Raw genomic sequence first — 25356 nt, forward strand, 5'->3', positions numbered from 1 at the left:
AAGGGTAAAAATCTGATTTTGAAACAGTCAGGAAATTAAATACATCTTTTGATCTGAGAACTTCACTGTAAATATATTCTTATTCACCACAGAATAAGATACTTATTCCATACAGGTAACAAAGCACTATATTTAAAGACGAAAAATTCATTCTGTACCCAGTTCCATTGTTGTGCCCCGAGGTTAATGACTAAGATAACACAGCAACATGAACAAATGTTTTATTGGCATGTTCATTGTTGTAAACAGCATCTTGCATGAAAAAGTTTTACCAAAACCTTTTATTGACTTTTATAAATTAGATATTATTTCAAAGTTTAAGTAGAATTGTATTCTTTGAAATTGTACTTAGCAGAGCAGAAGAAGCCTGCTGACTCTAGCACACTCTGCAATGAATCATGTGGCACCAAGTCTACACCAAGGCCCCCGAGAAACTTTATTCCATATGATGGGCAGATGGTTCCCAAAGTTAAAACTACAGAACTACAAATCGACTCTTAAAAATTAAAACGGGACTTTACAAGCATTCTAGAAGACTCAAACTTGAAGCAATTCTTTGAAAATAAATGTACAGAGAAAAGATCTTGAAGATACTGAACAGAGACCCCTCATTAACAAGCAAACACATCCTATGAAGTCTTACCGAGGAGTACACAGACAGACTGCTAAGCTTTAGTGCACACAAATGTACATGACGAACGAGAGGCCAAGAACCTTGGCAGACAGCGGAGCCGCAGCTGGGAGAACTCAACAGGACCGCTGTATACATGCCGAGGGAAGGAGGGAGACATTCTCTACATCCATAGCTTACAGCTCGTTCTAATCACAAACCTGTAGCAGCTGAGCACACCTACTGGGCATGGCCCGAGGAAACAGATGCTGGGCAGTCTCCCTAAGGTTCTTAATACTTCGCAAAAAGTCAAACAAAATAACACACCTTCCTAATTCCTCTGAGGGCTACGCTGGTTCTAAGAACTCCTTCAGCTCCTCTTTGCTGCTTTTTAAAAGTCAACACAGTTGCATTTGCTTCAGAACTGTCAATGAGGTAATGTGTGTATCAATGAAATAAACAGAAGATTCATTCATTCATGGCCTTTGCACAGCTTTTATTATTAAGCTATGAGCATCCTGTTTGAGGCTAGTTTTACTAGCGGCTATGTGCACATTTGTCCGCAATCAATGAATCTACTTGTCCCCCTCCCTTCATAGTAGCAGGCTTTGCTTGTTTCTCTTTGCACATCCTTGGCTTTACAGTACATCTGACCATAGTGCACAACATGATTCCAAGTCAAGACAGTGGCCCACTGGGCACTGAGCTTCTGATTGGTGAAGGGCGGTCCAATCAGTGCTGGTGTCATGGGGTTACCCAAACCATGTCCGGCCAAAATGGCACTACCCAGCAGTAGTGAACCATCTACTTAAACGAGCCCTCAGGGGAAAGGCTACACTGGCAGTCAGTCTTGAGCCACATCTTTATTTGGTGCCCCATCCAGGTAGATCTTGAGTGCTTTCTCTTTGCGAGGGGAGTATGTCACACGATGTCCCGTCTTCTGTAGTCGGCTGCTTTCCTTTTTCATCAATTCATTTCTTTGCTCATCTGTCAGTTCCATCACTTCTTCTGTTTTATCCCTTTTTGTAAAACACAAATGCATTAGTCCAGCTGGCCACTTACCCTGTTCACGTATATCTCATACTATGGTGCTCTTCCTCTTGCTCTGACACACTAGGATGCACTAGGTTGCTAATGGGAACCACGTGTGCACAGAACTCATTTCTTAAAATGGCACAGAATCAACTCCTGTGAGTATTAAAAGTATCCAATCAGCATTACTGACATCTACTTACAACAGATAAGAGCTCCAGGAAATAGCCTGGATTCTCAGCAGAGCCAGCACTGTTACCATTTTACAGATACAAGCCAGGAAAACAACAAGCTAGATCTGACCTCCAGGTTCCACAGACTATTTTCCTTTGTATGTGTGCTGTCCAACACAGTAGCTAGAGAGCATCTGCTGTATGTCTTGTCCACATGGAGCCATCCTGGGAGTGTGCTACACAGTATCTCTTAGACATCTACAAGTGAAGGAAGATAAGCTACCCCATAATCATGTCAGTGGCATGCTATCGTAATATTTTGTATGCACTGGATTAAAAGAATTTCTTGCAATTACAATTCATTTCATTGGTTTCTTTTTCATATTTATTTGTTATGTGTTATTGTGAATGGGTATACATGTGCCATGGCACGCATGTGAAGGTCAGAGGACAATTTGGGGGAGCTGTTTTTCTCTTTCCACTAAGGGAACTCGAGGGTGGCAAGTGCCTTTACCTGCTAGGTCATCTTGTCTGTCTTCACTCACTTCTGAATTTTTTTTTTTTTTTTTTTTTTAGGGGATGGTTTAAGATAGGGTCTCATATAGCCCTGGTGAGTCTCAAATTTATTTAGCTCCTGCTTCTGAACCCTGATCCTCTTGCCTCTACTTCCCTGTTGCTGGGGTCACAGGGTGTGTAGCAGCATATGGTGCTCTTTTTCCTAATTTAACTAAGGTACTCCAAGCTTCAAGCTGTGATGTGCAGCATTCACTGTATTTCTATTGCTCAGTGCTGCTGTGTCAAAGGCACTGTAAAGATACAATACCACAAACACAGCAGCACTAGCAACAACAAAATCGTTGTACTTTACCTATAAAATATGACGGCACCGTCATCACAGATATAAAGAGGCCAAACATTCAGGGTAGAGACTTTAGGATTCCAGTCCAAATCTTGATGAATATCAAGGACAGAAATATCGCAGGGGAAGGTTCCCCTACCCTGAGGAGAGAAGGAAGGACTCCGTGAGTCACACCTTGAAGCACAGCTGTGGCACACCAGCACTGGGATGCAAACATGCTGAGGCCTTACCTTGGCAAATTCAATGTCTTCCAAAGGAATCCCACTGATTTCACTTAGCTAGGAAAAAAAAGTCACATGTAAGCTCTTTACAAATAATTTTCTCAAGAAGGTTATTTTCCTTTTATCCTGAAACAAAATTAGCAGGATTTAAAACTAATATATTTGATATCCAAAAATTAGAAGCAGACAGTGAAATCTAATTCTCTGCCCACCTTGTAAACCCATGCCCCTAGAACATGCTAGCATACTTCTTCCAGACCCAACTCTGTATTTATCACATTCATTTATTTCTAAAAACACAAAGTTCTACTCTATCTCTATACTCACTGCACATAGCCAATGTGGAAATACAGAATCCAGAGTAACCTCATGGATCCACTGAGGTGTATGCAGTTCTGTTCCTCTGAGAAGCTGACAATACCTAGACAACACCTGTCACTCTGAAAACTTACCAGAGAAATACAGTCTTGCCCATCACCCCCAAAGCTCAACAAGTCAATTTTCTAAGTTTTTGATTTTCTAAATCCTCACCACGTGAAGAGCTCACAAGGAGGCTATTTTTTGCCTTTGTTTTCTTCTACAAATTGCCTGCTTACATCCTTTGCCCACCTTAAGATTATGCTGCTTATGCTCTCTTTGTTAAGACAGTGGCTGCTTTTAAACAAGGGGCACTGGCAAGTGTGGCACATGCCTTTGATCTCAATGCTGAGACACAGGCCAGAGATTTCTGAGTTCAAGGCCAGCCTGGTCTACAGAGTAAGACCTCATCTCAACCAAACCAATCCCCTACCACAGGGGCATCATGATCCACACAAGTTTCAAATACTTTCTTGTCTTTCTTGTCTTCCAGCTATATTTGTAAGCTCATGATTATTACTTGGGGTCACATGGTACATTTAAGTTTTCATGGGGTGTATCTTTTTTCTGGTTTTTAGCATCATGTTCATAAGTATTTTTCTCCAAACATTTAAGAAGCACATGTATCATTTTCCTTTATTTCATATATAAATATATTTAGAATTATTTGGGGGAATTAAACCCAGGGCCTTGCACATGCCAGGCAACTGCAACTGTTACTTCTTAAGTGTGGGAACTTCAGGCATGCACTATGGGAATTAAAGGCTTTTAAAAATGCCCACTGAAGTAGTGCCACTAATGGAGAAGGCCTTTCCTCCTCCCCTAGACACCTTAATTACTGTAAAATGCAAACCACCTCTTAATTCTCTCTTCTACCCTCTTTAAGAGCCAACCATGCCCAAGTCTGTGTAGCTTCTGTGATCAGATGCCACAAGGCATGTTCAGAGTAGTCTGGCCCAGGACCTCTAACAATTCTCTTTCTTTTGTTTATTTAGTCATACAGCAGTTTAATAGCTTCTATCTAATCTTAAATACTTAGGACAAAGTTGACAAAATAATGAAAAGTGAAAGTTCTCCTCTAGACAAATGAAACAAAGTAATCTCAAAACATAAGAAGCTCTAAGTGACCGTAGTGGTACAAAGTATGAAAGAGACCAAGGAAGACTCATGTTGTCAGTGGCTGGTACTTACTTCCTATATAACACAGAAAGACAGGTGTATCATAAATGAACTTACCTTCTCTCGAAGCTCATCAACGCTATTGCTCTCCAAAACAAGCTCCTGGAAGGGATCCAGCTTCATCTCTGAAGGCCTCCACCGTCTGGTCAAAATGGCGAGCTGTGACATGGACTTCATCTTCTCCACACCTAAGAACACCCAGGGTTATACCCAGCAGTTTATTTCCTCTAAGGGGTTATACTCTTTTATTTTCCTGTAGTTCCTAACTAGACAAAAAGGATTTAAAAATTGTGTGTGTGTGTGTGTGTGTGTGTGTGTGTGTAGGTGCTCATGGAGGCCAGAAGGTACTGGATTTAATTGAGGATAAAGTTGCAAAAGGCTGTTGAGTTGCCTGATGTGGATGCTGGGAATCAAACACATGTCCTCTGAAAGAGCAGCAAGAGCTTTTAACCACTGAGCTTCAGTCCCTTTAAAAAAATTGTGTATTTATTTTATGTGAATGGGTGTTTTGCCTCCATGTATATCTGTGTACCACATGCATGTTTGGTGTCCTTGGAGATGAGAAGAGAACACTGGCTGGAACTATGGACGGCTCCATAACTGGCGTTCTGGATGGTTAGAGGTACTATGTGAGTGCTCGGAACAGAATGTGGGTCCTCTGCAAGAGCAGCCAGTGCACTTAGCTGCTGAGCCACGCCTGCAGTCCCTGCTCTTTCTTTTAAAGCAGGTGCACACACAACCCTCCAGTCTAAGAAGACAACTCTCCCTAGCTATCATCTGCCCATCAGCGCCCCTAACCGACTGCTTTTCCTTTAGGTCACTCTCTCCTTTAGGTCTTCAAGCTGCTCTCAGTGCCAGTAGCACCGACTCCAATCTAAACTGCTATCAAGCCATCTTCATCTTATTTTCTTTATTGACCCAAACTAATATCAATTCATTTTTCATTGAATCTAAAACCCAGAGGCTCTTCAAAATCTGTCATTCACTTCTCTGGTAGACATACAAGCAATTTCTACTGTGGCTAGTCTCTTAGCAACTAGCAACTTACAAGTCATACACCTGCAGGCCCATTCCTCAGATTCAGCATGTGGGGGACAGTCTCTAGCTATTCATGTTTATAGCACCAGACACTAGCAGCATCTAGTAAATTATAGCTGAAATAAATGCTGCTGGGATTTAATCACATGACTCCTTTCTTACCCATTTATTTTGATGCTAAAATGTATACAGACATGACATAAGGCAGGTATCTACTACGTGATGCTACCTCCTGTGACACTGGCTTATTTCTGTGACCTTCTTGATCCTATCTCCTGTGACCTTCTTGATCCTATCTCAGTCTTCTCAGACAGGGCTGTTACTCTCTCAGACCCGACATCCAAAGAACACCTGCATGCAGCATTTACCTGGTGCCCTGATAGTTCTTTGCTTCACCAGTTAACTTATAAAGTGGAAGTTTACATTAAATTTAAGCTATTTTAGATAAGAAACATTCAGTAAGAAGGAATATTGAATTCTCTAAGAATTATCGTGATCATATTTTCTAGATTGCAGACATGGACAGAGCTAACTGTTTGCTTCAATGTGACCTCCCAGAAGCCAACTCTCCATCCACCACTCATGAAGAGTGTGCAGTTTGGTCCCAGTGCTGAAAGCCAAAGTGGGCTTGTGTTATACACATGTGCTGCTTCAGGTCATTGTCATGGGCCTAGCTGTTTGCTCTAAAAGTCATGGAGTCCAAGTTTCAAATAACTCAGAATGTAATCATATTAGAGTTATGGAATTAAATTAAAATAAGGTCATTAGGGTGGACTTCAATTCAAGATGACTAGTGTACTCTACAAAGGGGACAAGTTAGGGTACAAACAAGCCCACAGGGAGACCACAATGTGGAGATAAAAACAAAGTTGGGGTGTGATATCTAGCTACAAGCCAAAGGTAGCTCACCAAGCAGAAGATACACCTCTTCCATAAGATCAAGAAGAAAGGAAACAGATCCACTCTCTCCTTGACCTCTAACTCAGTATAGACTGAGCTTCTGCCGTTAAACTCTCCTGCTTGCCGTAGGAGAGTGGCAAGCGTCAGCGGCCCAGTCACTAACACAGCTGCTCTCAACATCTTTGACATACTTTCAATAACATCTTCTCAAGGTAAATATGGAACAGTTGTAAAGAAAAAAACAAGAATGTGTCTCAGAAAACACCAAGAGAATTTCCTGAAAAATGAAAAACATCTTACTTTTAAGTTACAATTTTTATGTAAGAGAAAATGAGAGAAAAGAATAAATATTAGAAGGGAAAAGACAGGAAATATCTTCTAAAGGGACAAGGAAAGAAAGAAGAGTCTGAGGGACAGGGCAAGAATCCTGTCAGTCCACAGAGCCAGAGCCTGAGGTGACCAGGATAGCACTACGGCACTGTACAAGGCACTTGTCACAACTTAGCTTGGGATCAGGCTTCCATTAGCTCCATGGTCTTTCTAATTGCTATTTCTCCATAAAACAATGATAATACCATCAAGAACTTCCAGAAAAACTTCCCAGTTGCTGGAAATATTAATATCTTCTTCATAAATATGATAATCCAAAAAGACAGTGCCAGGATTCTTCCATGTTTTCTTCCTTAGACGAAACCTAAAGATACAATAATACACTGAAAACTGCTGTAATTTGGAGTATTTAAAATAGTTACATTAATTGACACCCAAAACCAACTGTGTTCAAGGTACAAAAATAATGGTTAGTCATTAGGTTTAGGGAGTGATGCAGAAGCCCAGCCTCCAGCACATCACATTCTGTATTCTTAGGGGAGGGAGAAGTCCAGTATGGCTGCTTAAGCTCCCAACCCTTGGCTTGCAGTGGGGAAGGCTTAGCGGCAGGAGAGCAGTGGGCACTGAGCCTCACTTACCTGTCGATGCTGAGGTCTAAGCCACACTGCTCCCTGAGTTGAGGAATCAGCTCCTCTTTCGACTGCCGCACGGTCATGCCTTTAGCAAATACAGCGTCTAGCAGAAACTTGCATGGCTAGGAATGTAAACACATGATTAGAGCTTATGCCTCAGTGAAGCAAGGGTTAGGAAGTGCTATTATTTGTGCTGGGTAGTGTGACAGGAAGAGCCTGAGTTTGAGGATTTGTCTCTTTGTTCCCAGTATTATTCCACAACTTATTATTCCATAAGTTCAGTGGATGTGAGCAGCCTTGCTTAATGGCCTATACCTCAGTTTTCTCATCTATAAACTGGGGACAATAGCTTCCTTTCAGAGTTATCATGATGATTAACTAGGATAATGCATTCATATTTGTAATATAACTATGTTTATTTCGAAAGAGGCACAGTTCTGTAGATTACAATAAAAGAATATGCACTCAATCTCCAACATATAATAAAGGGCAGAAGAGGCATGTGAGTGAAAATAGGTGATTGTTATAACACTGTTCAATTAATAGAGGTATTGTACAAAAGGCTCACAGCTTTCATATCTGTTCAGCATTCTATATGGTATGTATAAGCATCTCAGAAATATTTCTCATCCTTTGGGCAATCAAGCCCCACTCTTATCATGAGCTAACTGAACTATTCTGATCACTTCCTAAAGCAGCCTGCTCTGAGCGCCTTTATCCATCATTTGAACTGTGTGAACTGGAGCAGGATACTTAACTTCTCTGTGCTGGTTCTTCATATACAGACTGGAAATACTAAACAGGACTTACACCAGAGATAACTGATGGGGTTTAACTGAGTCTTTACAGGAAGTGATATCACAGAACACACTACAGCGATGCCTCAAAACCCATGATGACCTTGGATGCAGAAGGCACTTACAGTCAGTAGTAGGACAGCTGCTACTGCCTTGTAGTACAGTGCCATTCTTCCCAGAAAGCAACCATGCATTTCCTTTTCAATGCAGCAAAACCCTGCTTACTCCAGCAGTGTGACAACACACCACAGGGCTAACTCATGGTTACCTGTTTTGTAAATATGACCTTACTGGGTATCCTGGCTGGTTTTGTATCAACTTCATACAAGCTAGAGATGGAACCTCAGTTAAGGAAATGCCTCCATGAGATCTAGCTGTAAAGCATTTCCTCAATTAGTAATCAGTGAAGGAGGACTCAGCCCACTGTGGGTGATGCTACCCCTGGGCTGGTGCTCCTGGGTTCTACAAGCAGACTGAGCAAGCTGTGGGGAGAAAGCCAGTAAGTAGTATCCCTCCATGGCCTCCGTATCAGCTCTAGCCTCCAGGTTCCTGCCCTGTTTAAGTTCCTGTCCTGATTTCCTTTGATAATTAACAGCAATGTGGAAGTATAAGTCAAAGAAACCCTTTCCTTCCCAACTTGTTCTCTGGTCAAGGTGTTTCGTCGCTGTAGTAGAAATCCTAACTAAGGCACTGGGATGCAGGTTACTTTTGTACCATCCTAGCAGAAGTGAGTATTGCAGAAGAGATGAATGACTAGAAGCCATCTCTACCCTTAGGTGTTGGCACTCACCTCTTGCTCATTGACTAAGAGCTGGCACACTTTAACTCTGTACTCTCCCTTCTTCAGTGCTCTCCCCAGCCGGATTGTGATCTACAAATCAAGAATAGTCTTTGAGATGAACTGTCTCAGCAAAGCGACCTAGGCTCACTCTGTTGTTAGCTTCTGTTTTCCCCATCCTCTATCTCATGGGCTCCTGGAGAACTGGTGCACCTTCACCCCTGACTCCACAGCACTACAACTGATACATAGTTTGCACTTAACCACGCTTGTTGGATGAACAAGCAAAAGACAATGTAAACACCCAGTAGCTTCCAGCCTCCCATCCTGGGGGGCTTCCTACTTCTACAATGAAAGGACTACAAGGTGCTCTCAAACCCATTCTTAAATGGACTAATTCTACAAGGGTTATTGCAATCAACCTTATTGTCATCTGAAAACGATGAAAGGGTCTCATTCAACCGGACGGTCTCAAACTCTTGATTGCTGGTGTACACTCGAAAAACCTTGAAGTGAGAGGAGAGGACTCCAACAAAGGGCTCTAAATGTTGTTTGAAAGCTGCCAGGGTGATTCTCTTATCAACATGCACCATCAACCCTAAGTATAAAAACCAAACAAAACAGGAACAAAAATGTGAAAGCAGCCCTGAGGGTTAAGTAAAACAGACCATATTGCTTATACTATCAACAAGAAAAAGTCTCTCTTCTTTGGGCTAGATTTTTAGGTAATAAACAACACTGGTAAAACAGCAAAACAAAATATAAACAACCCAGGTGCACACTGAGGATTTGATAGGTGTAATCTACTAAACTTCGAGTAGTGGTTTTCAACCTTCCCAAAGCTGCCACCCTTTGTTACAGTTCCTCATGCTGTGGTGACCCCCAACTATGAAATTATTTCAATGCTACTTCATAACTGTAATTTTGCATGCTGTTATAGATCAGAAAATATAGATCTATATTTTCTAATGGTCTTGGACAACTCCTGCAGGGTCATTTTCTGTATTTCTTCCTGATGCCTACCTTCTGACTACCCCACAGGTTGAGAACTACTGCTCTAGGGTGACTCTTAAAACACAAACGTTTCCACTTCACACAGCACTAGTTCTGGTCCTCTGCTCACTAGCCACAAGAAGCAGGGAGCCACCGGCTTCCATCCCCATCTTGCATTGGGAAAATGGAGACAAAAGCACAGCAGCACAGTGCTGTGGGAATTCAATGAGGTCACACATTTAGGAAGCTTTTTAGCACAGATCTATAGTCAGATCTATAGCAGCTGTTTCAAAATCTGTTAGCAATAGTGTCTGGAATAATTCTGGGATTTCTACTTGGAAAAACCTTTGGACTAGCAAACTGAAATGCATATTTATAATGTGGCTGGACTGTATGTAAATGATGCATTGTCCTCACCTTTCCCAGGCTTAAACTGAAACTTTCTTGGCATTGTGTTAGGATTATCTCTTGCAAACTTTTTTTGGAGACAGGTCTTGGTAGCCCTGGCTGACCTGGGATTCAAGAGCTCTGCTTCAATGTTAAGATTAAAGGTGTGTGCCACCGTGTCTGTCCAGTAAGTTATTTTCTGTATTTCTTCCTGATGCCTACCTCCTTCAGCCCTCTGTGCCTTGTAAGAATGCAGCTACCTATACTGGTCTTCAGTCTGGCACATGTGGTTGCAGGCCTAACTTCTCTGTCTTCTTCTCTCGTAATAAGATAACAAGCCCAAGAGCAGCCTTGCTGACAGGCTGTTCTTCAATAGCACTACGGCTCCCTTGTTAGGCTGGCTTTCAACTTTACAGGAGGCCATAAATACTATGGTTTACACTGTCAGGCCAGCTGAACTGGCTGAATGAAACAATGAGTGTTTTCTCAAGTGAATTAATCTTCATTGACTACTTTCTTGGTCATAACCAGGTATCAGTGAATGTAAGGAGTATAAATCAGGAGAAAATATGGACAGTGACGAGCTTGGCTTTACTATGCAACATCTGAGGCAGTTTTTAAAATGTTTAATTGCCTAGAATTCTAACTTCTAAGTGTTAAGGGATGTCTTCAATTGTTAATCATATGGGAAACAAATTTATATTTGATTAACTCTTCATCTTATCAATTTATATTTGATTAACTCTTCATATATATGATTAACTCTTCATCAAGACACTGAAGATTCTGAAGGAATTGTGTAATGGAAAGTGGCTGGAAATCAAAAGCTGAAGCTTGTAAGCAAGGCTCCACTGAGCCTCAGTCCTCCCATAGGCTCCTAGGAGCCAACAAAGACTTGAATACCATTTGGTTCCTTTCCTAGCTCCCAGGAGACTCCACTGTTGGTTACTGATCCAATCTAGTCTGGAGCTAAGCAGGGTGGTCTGACGGCCGTTTCAATGACCTCCTGGTTCCGTTGTGTAGCTGGAGACTAGAGCTCTCTGTACTTACAGTTTCAGCAAAGACTTGCTGTCATGGTTGAGACTGTTTTAGAGATGACTACCACACACCTTTCTTTCCACTTATAAAAACCACAGAAAGGAAGCTTACAAGAGAAAAAGACAAGCCAGTCTCCTTATAACACAACTTCAAGTATTTTTAGGATACCTAAATTATAGGAAAATATTCAAAGCACATAAACTAAATCCATTATTTGACTTCCTTGTTTATACCTAAGCTCTATAGACTACAACGAAGTCACACCAGGACAAGGTTACACCAGGACGTTGGTTTTGTTTTGTTTTGTTTTATTTTTGTTTTTGTTTTTTTTAGGTTTTTTTTCCAAGACAGGGTTTCTCTGTGTAGCCCTGGCTGTCCAGGAGCTCACTTTGTAGACCAGGCTGGTCTCAAACTCAGAAATCCACCTGCCTCTGCCTCCCAAGTGCTGGCATTAAAGGCATGCGCCACCACTGCCCGGCTTGTATTGTTTTTTAAGAGGTAATGCAGTTCAATCATTCCCTAGGTCAGGACATTCTTAGGATATGAAATTCTTGGTCCACTAGAACTGACTCACTGTGAGCAGGCCAAACTGACAATGGTAACTAGATGGTGGTTAGTAGAATCCTAGAAGCACAACTTACTAGGAATATGACTCCAGACAATCGAACCTATTTAAACTAGGTATTTCACCATAAGAAACAGGGTTTACACAGCTGCTGAGAGGACGATAAGACCTCACTCATGTAAGCTAATGTGCCTTTTGAGGGGGCTCCTGGATAGAGACTTAAGCACTAGTACAACACCCCCTCTGTCACCATTTTGTTCAGTAGTCTACACTTTTACACTTGAGCTAGTTTCCTTCCTTCCTTCCTTTCTTTTAAAAAAAGAACTACTTATTTTATGTATATGAGTACATTGTGGCTGTCTTCAGACACACCAGAAGAGGGCGTCAGATCCTATCACAGATGGTTGTGAGTCACCATGTGGTTGCTGGGAATTGAACTCAGGGCCTCTGGAAGAGCAGTCAGTGCTCTTAACTACTGAGCCATCTCTTGAGCCCTACACTTGAGTTTCTATAAGACAAATAATATGGTGTCAAAGGAGTCTGGTGTTAGTTAGGACTCGTTATTTAAAAAATGTATCTATGCACTTCTATTACTGAGTATTTTCATTTAAAAAAAACAAGAGTTTTCATTTTTAGACTGTCTTTTCTTTCTTTTTAGAAAACACTTTTCCATTTACTGACTTCTCTCTGTATGTATAAAGGGACTTAGAGTGTATGTGGAGGTCAGAGGGCAACTTGTAGGAGTTGGTTCTTTCCTTCTACCATTGGGCCCTGGGGATCAAAAGCAGGTCATCAAGGCTAAGCAGGAAATCATGTTTTCCTGATGAGCTATCTCACTAGAGCAAATCTCCTCTTTGTTTGTTTGTTTGTTTGTTTGTTTGTGTGTGTGTGTGTATGTACACATGTGTTCAAGTCTGCATGCACATGTGTTCTGCCTGCTTGTAGAGGCCAGAGAACACTCAGATGCTGCTCCTTTGGAGCCTGTTCTCTTGCTTTTGAGATAGAACTTCTCATTGGTCTGGAGCTAGCTAAGTAATGTCTGTCTGCTCCAAGAGCCCTAGGGATCTGCCTACTTCTACCTCCCCAGAGCTGGGACTACAAGTGCAAGTATATGCCACTATACCTGTTTGTTTGTTCTTACAGTGTTTGAGAAATAAACTCAGGTCTTCATGTTTGCAAGGCAAGCACTTTACTTTACAGGGTGTCTCTCCTCATTTCTACTTCTAATAGCTATATAGGGCTTGACATCTAGGGGTTCTTTTCCAAAGGTAAAGGAACCATGCACATTCAATTAGAAGCCTTACAGGGAATGGATAGTTGGCTCAACAGCTAAGAGGCTTGCTGCTCTTGCAGAGGATCAGTTCCCATATAGGGCAGCTTATAACCACCTATTAATTCCAGTTTCAGGTGATCCGATTTCCACTTCTGGACTCCTCAGATATCCTGACACATATACATACCTACCCCCATTCCCACAATGTAAGTAAAAAAAAAAAAAAAAAAAAAAAAACTTTAAACAAAGGAAGCCTTATACGTTGTGTCAGTCCTTCTGCTCACTGTACATGTGCTAGACATGTATGCTCCTATGACAGACCTCCATCCTCTGTGAGCTTCAGCCCTCTAATCTGTCAAATGGAGGACACCAAGATTTGCTTATTTAATTTGGAGACACTTGGAGATATAAGATTTTGAAAACTAAAATCATAAGGGGAGTATTAATATATGCTTTGTTTGTGTTTTTTCACAGAGTCTCACTATGTAGCTAAGGATGGCTTATGACTCCTAAAGATCTTCCTGCCTCTGGCCCATCAGTGCTGGGATAGGAGGCCCATGTCACCAAGCTAGGCTAATACATGATTTGTTAAAGAGTAATGCTAATAAGCATTTCACTTTTAGCTACTTCCTTTTCATACTTTGGGAAAGAAGTGTATCCTCATTCTAGCTTTCTCGTTAACTGTCTGGGTGGCTCTAGCCAGTGGCTTTGTAAAAGCTCTTCCTAAAGTTCCTTTTTACATCTCACACAGTTCTACAATGTGGGTATATCTGTTGTTACTGCCTATCTCAAATGCTTACACTGACAAATCTCTCTCTCTTTTTTGGTTTTTCAAGATAGGGTTTCTCTGTGTAACACCCTGGCTGCCCTGAACTTGTTCTGTAGACCAGGCTGGCCTTCAGCTCACAGAGATCCTACCTGCTTCTGTCTCCTGAGTGCTAGGACTAAAGGCTTGTGCCACAATGTCCCAGCTATGAATCTTTTCTTTTTCTTTTTTGAGATCTGTAACATTCAGAACTCTAGTTTGTCTCTTGCCTACTACCAAATTAACAAAATTAAATTAGCAAAGTAAAAGGATTGGAATATGCTGAATGGTAAAGCATTGAGTTCATTCCTAACAGGAAAACAAAAACCAAAACCAAAAGACCCAGGTAACAAGTGAACCCTTACCCTCGAACCTCCCTTCTTTTGCACTGCATATGGATATTTAAAGGGTGTAGGAAAGCTTGCTTTGGGACACAGAAAAGAGATATACATTTTTTTCCCCCTGAAAACTGAGTAATACATTTTTTGAAGCTATTCAAACAACACAGCCTACTGCCACTGCTCTTGGTTACCCTTTAGACCCTACTGCTAAATATACCACATATTTGAGTTATAGGACATGGAGCAATCAAGCTGGCAATGATCTGGAAGTTTCTTCTCTTTTGGCTAACTTTCAAAATGCTGGAAGGTTCTGTGCAAGCTACTGGGGAGAAAAATAATCAGTTGTCTTTCCCAGCTGGTGAACCTGGTGAGCTACAATAAGGACAGGCCTGGCAAGCATTGCCCAGGTGCAGCATATATTAATGGGAATAACTACTTTCTGATTAGACTGCTCCACATAACAGAACTCATGTTTGGGACCATTCATTAACTGGTGCAAAATCCGGTTGCTGACTAAGTCACAGGCCCTAAAGGGTCTATCACTCTACTAAATGGACATAAACTTCCCCCTACATACTTATAACTTTATACTCATAGAGTAATAACATCTCTCAACCTTCATCAGAGAAGATTCTTTTTGCAATAGATGGTAATTAAAAGAGAACCACAGCTGGTTACTGTACAAGAATGAAGGACTATGGAGAGTACTCAGCTTTAAATGGGACAGCTACATTATATACTCTCTCCAAGGCTCAGGAACACTGCAGAAAGGGGGGGGGGGAGCTATTAAAATTCTAAGAGCCAGAGGCAGCAGGTGTCTGTAGTAAAATATAAAACAGTATTTGCCAGATGTGACAAGGCCATTGCACACATGAACTTATAGTGGTTGTGATTGGATGCACAAGATCTGTACAGGATCAAGACAGCCAAAATCCCAGCACAGATGGGCAGAGTTCACAGTCCTAACTCTAGCTGAAGAGCTACTGGTAACTGATATCTGCTAGAGAAAGAAGAATCAAGTTTTCTTATGAGATGTAGCTCCTGAGTGGCTACTCATGCTCCAGCAGATGGCCCTATACCCATGCACGTATAGACAGCACTAAGTGAACTCAATGGGTTTAAACATAGCACATGAAGTTGGTAGGGAAAAGTGGTGGTGAGGATAGGAAATGATTTAGAGGAGAGGGAATAGGGGGTGGATTTGATCAAGACACAATAATATACATACATAAACTTCTCAAACAAAAATAAAATCTTTAAAGTATTTGGCTTCTTAAGTAGTGAGAGTGTATGTTACTTGTAAGTATTCCTTGGCATTCTTAACATAGACTTCCCTAACATTGGATACTCTTCTACCTAACTTAATGCAATTACTGCCTAAAGTACTGGACTGCAAATGAAAGAAAACTCAATTATCTTATAGTCCATGTAAAGTGGTCTTAGAGCTAAGCACTGAATTGCTAATCAACGCTGAAGTGAGAAACACACTGAACTGTTTCAAAGAGCCTTGCTCTCAAGTACATACATTTGTGTCCTTCCCCAGAGCCTTCATCTGCAGTGTAGGGGTCAGCTCTGAAGTACATGTACTGCATTTCCCCCCTGCTCTTGCCACTCTCGTCATATTCACTGTCAGTCCCAGAGTCTTCTTCAGCTGTGTCCCATGTCTCCTTTTTCCCTTCGTTTGCCTTAGTTCTTCTACTACTTGTGATACTGTGAGAGTCAAGTCCATTGGCCAGAGGAATCTGAGCGCTGTCTGCATTGCACAAAGTGTCGCTGCTGTGGCTGGAGCTAAGGATATCACTGTCTACTGAACTTGTACTCCGGTCATTATTCACATCTGAGTCTGAGCGTTCTTCAGACTGAAAGTTTTCTGGGTCAGAAGTCTGAATGTGCTGTTCAAGTTCTCGATTATCCACAGAGGTGGAAGAGCCCCTCTCATTGAGAGGGGATTCAATATTTTCAAGTTCACTTGTCTCAGTGCTTTTGCTGCTGTCTCCATTGTCCCCATCCTGCTGCTGCTGCAGTGATAAGCATTTGAGTTTTTCAGTGCTCTCTTCTAGAATAGCATCCACAGACTTTAAATTCCCTGTAGGTCCTTTGACCCTTTCACAATCATCGTCCACATTACCAGAATCACCTCCAGCTTTCTGGTATGCTGTCCTTTTGGAATAAGATCCTGGAGATTGTTCAGGCAGCAAAACAAATAACCGGATTGTATTTGCATGTCGATCCAGGAGTTTCCACAAGTGGGAGTCTGTGAAGGCTGCCTGGTGATCCACTGTCTCAGAACTTTCAACAAACACCTAAACAGTAAATTAGAGTTACACTCCGTACTATGTTAGTAGCATTCTTATTTTTCATAAGCACATCTTACCAATAAAAGGCAGTATACAGCATGTTATAAAATCTGTGACATTATGCATAAATTTGACCAGGCATGGTAATACATACCCAATCTCAGTAATTGGAGAATAGAGGCAGGATAACTGTCGTAGGCTAGCCTGAACTATGTAATGAGTCCAAGGCCAGCTAAGGACAAATACAAGAGACTGTCTCCAACAAACAAAGCAAAACAAAAATTAATCTAAGATTTGGCAATAATTAACAGTATGTTGTGTTTTGCATAAAAAGCTATTACTATTTAATAAATGTTACAAATTCAAGCTATTAGTTAACCATTTCAGGAAAAAAGTGGGGGAAAGGATCATTCTGGCACTCTTTACCCCAAACTATCATTATTATGGTTTAAACGTTTTATTGTGCACATGAGTGTGTATATGTGTATGGGTGTGTGGCACACATGCAGAGTTCAGAAGAAACTTGAGGGAGTCAATTCTCCTCTCTGCCATATCTGTCCATGGGCTCAAATTTAGGTTGTCATGCTTGGCCACAAGTGTCTCTTTTCTGATGAGTGCTCTTGTCAGTCCATAGATTGCATTTTAATAACACACACACACACACACACACAAACACACACACACACAAGGAAAATACAGAATTAATAAAAAGATATTAAGAAGACTGCATGTGTTAAGTACAGATGCACCAAAATGAAGGACTGGAAAGCGTGCTAACAGAAGACAGTCAGCAGGGAGAGTCTGGATGGAGCACAGCATGAAGCAAACATGGCACATAGAGTGGGTAAAGGGGACAAGGGTGGGAGAGTCTCCTAAGTACATCTTTAATGAGGTGTGAAGGACTGTCTTAGCAGGGAACTCAAAGATGGAAATTAGGGAGACAGTTACTGAGGAGACAGGCTCAATCACAAAGGCTCAGAAAGACGGTCAAACCAGAGTTCGACAGCTAAAGGAAGGTAGGGAAACAGGAAAAAGTGCTCCTGGGCAGAGGTCAAAGGAGCAGCAGAGAGGCTGAGTCAGGCAGAGAAAGGCCGACTGAATGACACAGGAGGAAATTTGGGAAGGCTGTGTGGACTCAAAGGCTACTCTCAGACAGGCAGATGGGGACAGTACTGGCTGCAGCCAGGCTTACAATAAATCCTCAGCTTTTCTCCATTTGTTACCAGCATAGGAGACACGATGAAAAGATAAAGACAGACCTTGTTACTTCTGAAGAAGCCCTCAGCCTTCAGGGTCTTGCTGGGCATGCTGAGAAGGCGCAGGTCATTGTAGCAGCGCTCCAGCACTATCCTCATGGGGTCTGCAGGTAAGTGCGTGGCCTGCAATGAGAGTGTCAGTAGAGAGTGCGTCCCAGAAGAATTCTACCTGGATTTAGATACTTCAGGAGAGAAGACATGCTGAGGAGAGCAGGACCCTAGGTGCTAATCCTAATATCTACCCTGAGCCATCAGAAGAACTGTCAGAGGAAAATAATTTTAAGTGGAGATTTAACAATTTTTGGTTACTCAAAGTTAAAATTCTTAGTCATCTCCATATTATTTATGATAGAAACTAGAACAAAGTTTCAGGTGATTGTATGGCTCTATACATTTAAAATAAGTGCCACATGCACTTATTTTAAATGTATAGAGCCATACAATCACCTGGTATGCGTGTACACAAGTTAGCAATTATGATTTTTCTTTTGATGTTGTAACTGCCAACAGTGATGGAAATCTTTTAGCGGTTATTGCTTAAACACAGTAACAGCCACCAACCCCAACAGACCTCACAAGATCTCTTACAACCAGAACACTTACTAATGGTCACAATAACCCTGGTCCACAGGAATTAAAATCCCTAGATATTGGGTTATAAGATAAGGCAGAGGGCTGACAATAGTACTTCAAACTTTTTAAACTTGCAGTCACTGGGTACTAAGGAAGGCTGACAAACTCTACGTGTGTGTGTGTGTGTGTGTGTAAGTGTGCATGTGTTGTGTGTGTGTGTGTTTAAGGTACTTAGCAGGGGACCCTTGAAAGAGAACAGTCACTTGTCTCACATGGTTCAGTCTATTGTCCAAAGAACTCCGAATGCTTTCACCATCTCATTCCAACTCAAACATTCAGAATCAGCCTATGTTCTGAGCCACTATTTAATCCAACACTTTCTTCTTGTCATGTCTGCTTCCCCCACCTCACTGTTACAGTTAACATGTCACTAAGCTAGAGTGCACACATACCACAAAATAAATAAATGCAATTAAAAACAAACATTTTTGGACTGGTGGTGTATACCTTTAATCCCAGCACCCAGGAGGTAGAGGCAGGTAGGTATTTATGAGTTCAAGACTAGCCTGGTCTACATGAGTTTGAGGCCAGCTAGCAGTATACAGTAAGATCCTGCCTACAAAGTAAACTAATAAACACGAACAACTCACTGTACTTCTGTCTTCCTTTGAGACGTAGCAACTGCAGCCTGGCACTCGCTATGTGCTTCTTGGCCATTTGCCTTCTCTGAGTGATTTAAGCAGCTTCCTCAGAGCCACCCCAAACTCAGCCTCCATGCACCTTCAACACCAGTTTAGTGTCTGGACTTACCATTCTGTAGCACAGATTTGATATACCACTAAACCCAATGGGTCTATTTACTGCTACACTAATGAGAGCCCCATCAGTGTTCAAAGCCCTTGTGTGAAACAAACTGAATTCACAACCCTAGTGTATGCTTCACTGAAACCCAGTTCAAACTATTGTCTGGGTTAATGGTACTGTTCCACGCCCCAAAGCTGCTCACTCTGTTTCTTCTACTTGAAGTGTCCCTTCTACTTCAGTTGTGTTCTGCCTATAAATATTGCCCCTTTAAGGGAAAACTTACAACTTGCAACTACCACAGAGATCTATCTGTACATGCAGCAAGAACTCAAAAATATCCATGGTCTAATTTTACCGCTTACCTTTGAGATCAGCTGTTTGAACTCTGTAACTGTCTGATTTAAATACGCACGCACTGTTACAGGAGCAGCGACAGTCTCTGCCTTCAGATCGACAACATGAACTTTCACCATCACTTCTATCACATTGAAAAACATAAAAATGTAGCTGGAGGTTAATTTTTAAAAACTGTACTTTAAGTGAGTAGTTCATTCTAAATGTGTTTCTAATAGATGGCAAAGAAAGTATGCTCTCATTATTCAATATAGTAGGTTTATATTATATCCATCTAATTTCATTAAAAAGCATTATTTTTGAACTCTGTACTCTTTGTTATATTACACATATTCAAAAATACAATTCAGGTGTTTGTTGGTCTTCTGCTTAGGAGCAAATGTAAAATATATATGCAAAAATTTCCAAATAGAAACTAAACCACAGCACTGAAAGCATACATGGAAGTAGAGGCTGCAAAATAAATGCTAATGGGGAAGACAGGCCCAACTGCTTGCAACCAACCCAGTGAGCCATTCAGGACTTTATTGCTGTCCTTAAAAAACATACTTCAGCCGGGCTGTGGTGGCACACGCCTGTAATCCCAGCACTCTGGGAGGCAGAGGCAGGCGGATTTCTGAGTTCAAGGCCAGCCTGGTCTACAGAGTGAGTTCCAAAACAGCCAGAGCTACACAGAGAAACCATACCTGTCTGGGGGGGGGGGGGGGGAGGAACCAAATCCAAACAAACAAACAAACAAAAAACCATACTTCAAATCCCATGGAGAATTCTTTGCCCAACCTAGTGTAATATATGTTTTTCTTTCATTTTTAGATCATATTTATAACTAAATTTTAGTCACTTGCAGAAAGAAACAGCTGCCAAGCATTCCATTTAGCAGTTATTTTGTTTTACTGTTACTTCTCAATTTTCCCCTTATGCTGCTCACTTAAATGACAAATAGTCTAAAATCTTGATGAATAATGAATAATAGAGATGACTCCTTAAATATTAATATACATCATCATATTTAAAGTCTGTTTAAAACCTTTTTAATATTTATTTATTTATTTGCATTGAGGTGTTATATCTCACACACACACACACACACACACACACACACACGAGAGAGAGAACACTTGTGAGAGTTGGTTCTCTCGTTCTATGAGTCATCTTGATGGCCTTGTCATGTTTTAGAAATTGGTTTTATTACTGATTCATGTAATTCTTTAGTTACTGTATCTTTGTAATACCCCGTTCGGAAAAATCTGTTAAAGGGACTCTATACAAAGTGCAGAGTCTGGCTAATGCAAGCACCACCAAGGGTTCAGAAATGAGAGATAGGCAGGTTTCTTCAGAGATGAGTATACTTAATATACTTTGGACAGCAGAGCTGTACAAAGCAAGGAAGTATATGGCTTCCATAAGGAATAGGAGAGAGAAGGGGGAAAGAGGAGGAGAGGAAAGATGGTGGCAGAGATACTCTTGGGAGCTCAACTGATCACCAAGGCATTTTACATAATCCAACAGGCACTCCACATTAAAGAAGGGAACCTACTGAAGACTGTGAGGTGTTTTCTTGTTGCTATGGTTCATTATTTAAATTTTGTGTATAGGTCTTAAAAACGTTGTTCATGTGAACTTAGGATGTGCCCATCTCAGCCTCTCCCCGCTCTTGGAATCACAGCACGTGCCAACAAGCCCAGCAAAGCTGGACTGGACTTCAAGTTCATTGCTGACTACTTCTCAACCTGTCAAAACTATGCACACTTTAAGAACATATTAAACATTTAAATATTTGCTTTTAGGAACAAAATATTTGATCACAATAATTTAAAGTCCATTATAACTTGAGTATAAAATTGCTTACCTCCAGGTTTGTAAGACTGAAAAATTTGATCAGGCTTTCTGGTCTCCAACAGCAGATCAAACATGTATGTGGACTTGACTCCTCCTAGAAGCAGCCCCATTGGTGTATCTTCTTCTCCCTCATACGAGCGCTCCAGGTAATCATGAAACTCATCATATTTTACCAGGCGACAGCAATCCAGGGGAATCACATCTTCTAAATCCATCAGCTAACAAAACACAATCCCCCACAAAATAAAAACAGATTTTTTTTGGAAAAAGAACCACTTGTAACCCAGGCTGGCCCTGAATTCACTATACAAATGAAAATGACCTTGAATACTTGATCTTTTTGTCTCCACCTTTTAAATGCTAAGATGACAGGGTATGAGCAGCCATGCCTGGCTTAGATATATTTAATTACCACTTTTCATTATTCCTAAAATCACATAAACTATACAATGACACGTTGTGTCCTTATCATGTTTACAGTTGCAGGATTATCTCAATTTACTAATGATTTACACTATGATTACATTTATTCTAAAAAAATAATTGCAAATCATTATAAAAAAATTTCCTAATGGATTATAAATTCCATGAAATCCAGACCATGTCTTCCTTCTGTTATCTCTAATGGCTCATACAGAAGGCATTCAACAGATACCTGCTAAGTAAACAGAAAGCACAAATAAATGTGTTTCTAATCCTAATTTCAGGATTCAGAAGGTTGACTAGTTTTCAAAATCAACTGAGTATAGTCCAAAGAAGAGTTGGAGGATGGAGGAAGGTTAACAGTTAACAGTTGAGGTCCTTTAATCATCTATTTCAACTATAAAGCTTTGGTGCAATCAAAATTAAAGTCCAACCATTCATTAAACATACCTTATAAGCCATTTCTACTGCTTCCTTTAATGTCTTATCCTTATGAACCTCCAATTTGTTTTCCATCATTACTTGTTTCACAGGATGTAAACAGAATAATTTTATCTACAAAACAGAAAATATCACCATCAATTCACTAGGTCAAGTGTCACAGCTGAATCCTTTGGCAGATAGCACTTTTCTTCATTGTCAAAACAATGTAATTAAAAACCAAAAAAACATAGTTGGAAGTATTCTTACTGTCTGTATTTGTAACTAATTGACAATGATTAAGTAGTATGTCTTTAAAAAATTCAAAACATTACTATCAACAACCATATAATTGTATGTAAGCAATTTTTTTGATTTATAATCTTTTTTTCTTTTCTAATTTGGAAAACAATGATTAATATGCTTCTACTCAAAATTTTTATAATATCTGTAAGAATTTCACAAGGTTATCTCTCTAAGAGAAATTATCTCCAAGAATATTAAGTTTTGAATATACTTAAAAAACATTTAATGTGTATAGGTGCTTCGCTTGTGTCCATGTCTGTCTGCACCACGTGTGTGCCTGGTGCCCTTGAAGGCCGGAAAGGATGTTGGACTCCTTGAAACTGGAGTTACAGGTGGTTGTGAGCTGTCATGTGGGTTCTGGGAATTGAACCCAGGTCCTCTAGAGGAGCAGCCAGTGCTTTTTACTTCTGAGCATGTCCCCAGTCCTGTGTAAGGTTTACGAGAGAACAGTGAGGGCAAAAGGATGGTAGCTGAAATGTGCCTCCATTTCTATGTTTCCCAGTCCTTCCCTCCCCAGGACATGGGAACGCCTGCCTCACACAGCTGCAGAAACACTGACCGCCATGTTACACATCACCAGGCTTCAGTATCAAGTCATGCTTCTCCTTGTGGTAAAGCCACACTACCTAGTTGATGACCACCGAACTGACTGAGTTACCACGAGAACAACAGCAGTCAGAAGAGCCAACCTGAGCAGCACTTGCCACTCACAAACATGGACGCAAACCTTGCATGTGTTGCGTTCAATTTCTCGTTGCCTCTTTTCCTGTTCTTCCAATTCTCTCTCCTTCTGCACCAGGTTCTTAATGTGTTCTGGGTACTCGTCTACTTCTAGGAATTCTAGGAACATAAACAGTGTTATTCAGAGCAGTCTCCTGTGCACTTCTTGTTCTACTGTGCTTCCTCTCAATGTGGAGCAGAGATATTCTTCCAGGCAACAGTGAAGAGGTATTGATAGTGAGACCATATTCAGATCTAGTAAATGGCTCAAATCCTAGAACCCAACAAGATGCCAAAATTTTAAAAAAGCCTTGGAAACTTTAAGCCATTTTTTTTTTTTTATTTCAAATTGTGCTATCACCATGGAACTCTGTGGGCTTGGGCAACTTTACTTCAGACCTCAGCTCCTTAAGCTTATTAAAACACCTGGCCTAAAAGTTGTTGCCTAGAATGTAATCCAAATGAGTAAATGTTACTCCTGAAATTGTCACTACACTCTGATAGCATTACTACCTTCCCTCCTTCCTCAATGCAGCCCTTCAGCTGCCTTCTAACCAAAGAAGGCAGAGGCACAGAACTGGTGACTCCACAGTTTCATGTGACTTAAAAGCATATTCAAAACAATATGAAATCAGGACACTAGAATAAGGCCAATGACTATTTGATTTTTAAGGAGAATAATGACTACCAGTATCATCCATCAATAGAACTGGTAAAGAGTAAAAATGCAATGTTTCCAGAACTCAGCTCTAGTTTTACAACAACAACAACAACAACAACAACACACTTCCCTTTTTCCCTCACTGCTGTATGAACACCTTCCTGTAATCAACTAGTTAAAAAGCCTTCCCAATCTGGTGACACAGTGCCCCCTGGTGTTTACAAGAGAACAAGAGTGGACTAGTTAACCAAGAGGAGCTGAAAGTCCACAGGATACATGGATTACAACCCTGGCTTTGCCTCTAAGCCAAACTACTTCAGGTCTTGAAATATAAACTGGCGAGTACACAATCCAACTTTTGTTCATGAAAATGAGAACAAAAAATATATTTGTTATGAAACAGATATATAAGTACATCTGCTACTAAAAATAAATACACTGAGATCAAAGTTAGTGATTACTTTTTTGAATTATAAAAATATGGGATAACTCAACATCTACGTATGTGTCTAGATACAAACATACACACATCCTAGTATGTCTGCAACACTGTGAATCAGTAAGAATTAGCAAGGAACCTCCCTCCCCCCCAGATAAAAAACTTAAAGTAATAACAATCAAAAAATAAAAAAAGGACAAATACTTTACATTAAGAATTATTTTTGGGAGGTCAGTGGGCAGCTCTGAAGCTTCTGGGCATTGAAATCAGGTCATGGGACTTGGCAACAGCATCTCATACCAGTTGAGCCATCTTGATGCCCACCCTGGGTTTCTTTTTTTTTTTTAATATATATTTTTATTTTCTATATTCTTTGTTTACAATCTAAAAGCTTTCCTCTTTCCCAGTTCCCCCCCTCCCCATATGTCCCATAAGTCCTCTTCTCTCCCACCCTGGGTTTCTTAATAAAATATAACAAAATATTTTTTTACTAGAAAAATTTATTTGATCTTTAAATAAAGAGAGCTACTTAACTCTATTAAATAAACAATTTCTGCAGTATTTCAGGCCATCTGGAGGCCTCACAAACTATGTAGATACTAAAAGAACCCCAAAGCTCGAAACTAAAACAAGCATACTGGCTATGCTGCAAGACCCTAAAGTGTGCTTCCATTCATGTATTACAACCCTATAAGGTGTCATCATTTCTAGTCTACAAATCTGCAAAGACTCAGAAAAGTCAAGTGATTTGCTCTAGAACACACAGCTGGTGAACTGTGATGTGGCACAGGGTATAAGTTTCCTTAAAGTAATACCTAATCTTAATGAAGAGAAAGTTTTCCAACCACCTCTGTCTGTGTGTAGATGTGTGTGTGTGTGACTGCATGCCTGCCTGTGTGGAGTACTGGTTATTAGAACTCTGGGACTTTAACTAAGAACTCTATCATTGAGCTATG

The 25356-nt window shown here is 40.7% G+C and overlaps 1 protein-coding gene across 2 annotated transcripts in view; it reads right to left on the reverse strand.

Moving 5' to 3' along the window:
- Positions 1-205: 205 nt before the first annotated feature.
- Positions 206-25356, reverse strand: part of Usp47 (ubiquitin specific peptidase 47) — an 86709-nt gene continuing 61558 nt past the window's right edge. For both annotated transcript variants that reach the window (XM_052201122.1, XM_052201111.1), the window contains 14 exons: positions 23308-23420; positions 22305-22409; positions 21442-21649; positions 19601-19716; positions 17865-17984; positions 15834-16611; positions 9329-9504; positions 8919-8999; positions 7338-7453; positions 6945-7063; positions 4489-4619; positions 2905-2952; positions 2684-2814; positions 206-1629 (listed from right to left, as the gene is read on the reverse strand). In XM_052201122.1, coding sequence (XP_052057082.1) covers positions 1455-1629; positions 2684-2814; positions 2905-2952; positions 4489-4619; positions 6945-7063; positions 7338-7453; positions 8919-8999; positions 9329-9504; positions 15834-16611; positions 17865-17984; positions 19601-19716; positions 21442-21649; positions 22305-22409; positions 23308-23420 — 2417 coding nt within the window. In that variant the 3' untranslated portion in view covers positions 206-1454. The remainder of the gene's footprint in view (positions 1630-2683; positions 2815-2904; positions 2953-4488; positions 4620-6944; positions 7064-7337; positions 7454-8918; positions 9000-9328; positions 9505-15833; positions 16612-17864; positions 17985-19600; positions 19717-21441; positions 21650-22304; positions 22410-23307; positions 23421-25356) is intronic.

Source organism: Apodemus sylvaticus, chromosome 1 (assembly GCF_947179515.1).
Source record: "Apodemus sylvaticus chromosome 1, mApoSyl1.1, whole genome shotgun sequence".
In the NCBI taxonomy this organism is placed as follows: Eukaryota; Metazoa; Chordata; class Mammalia; order Rodentia; family Muridae; genus Apodemus; species Apodemus sylvaticus.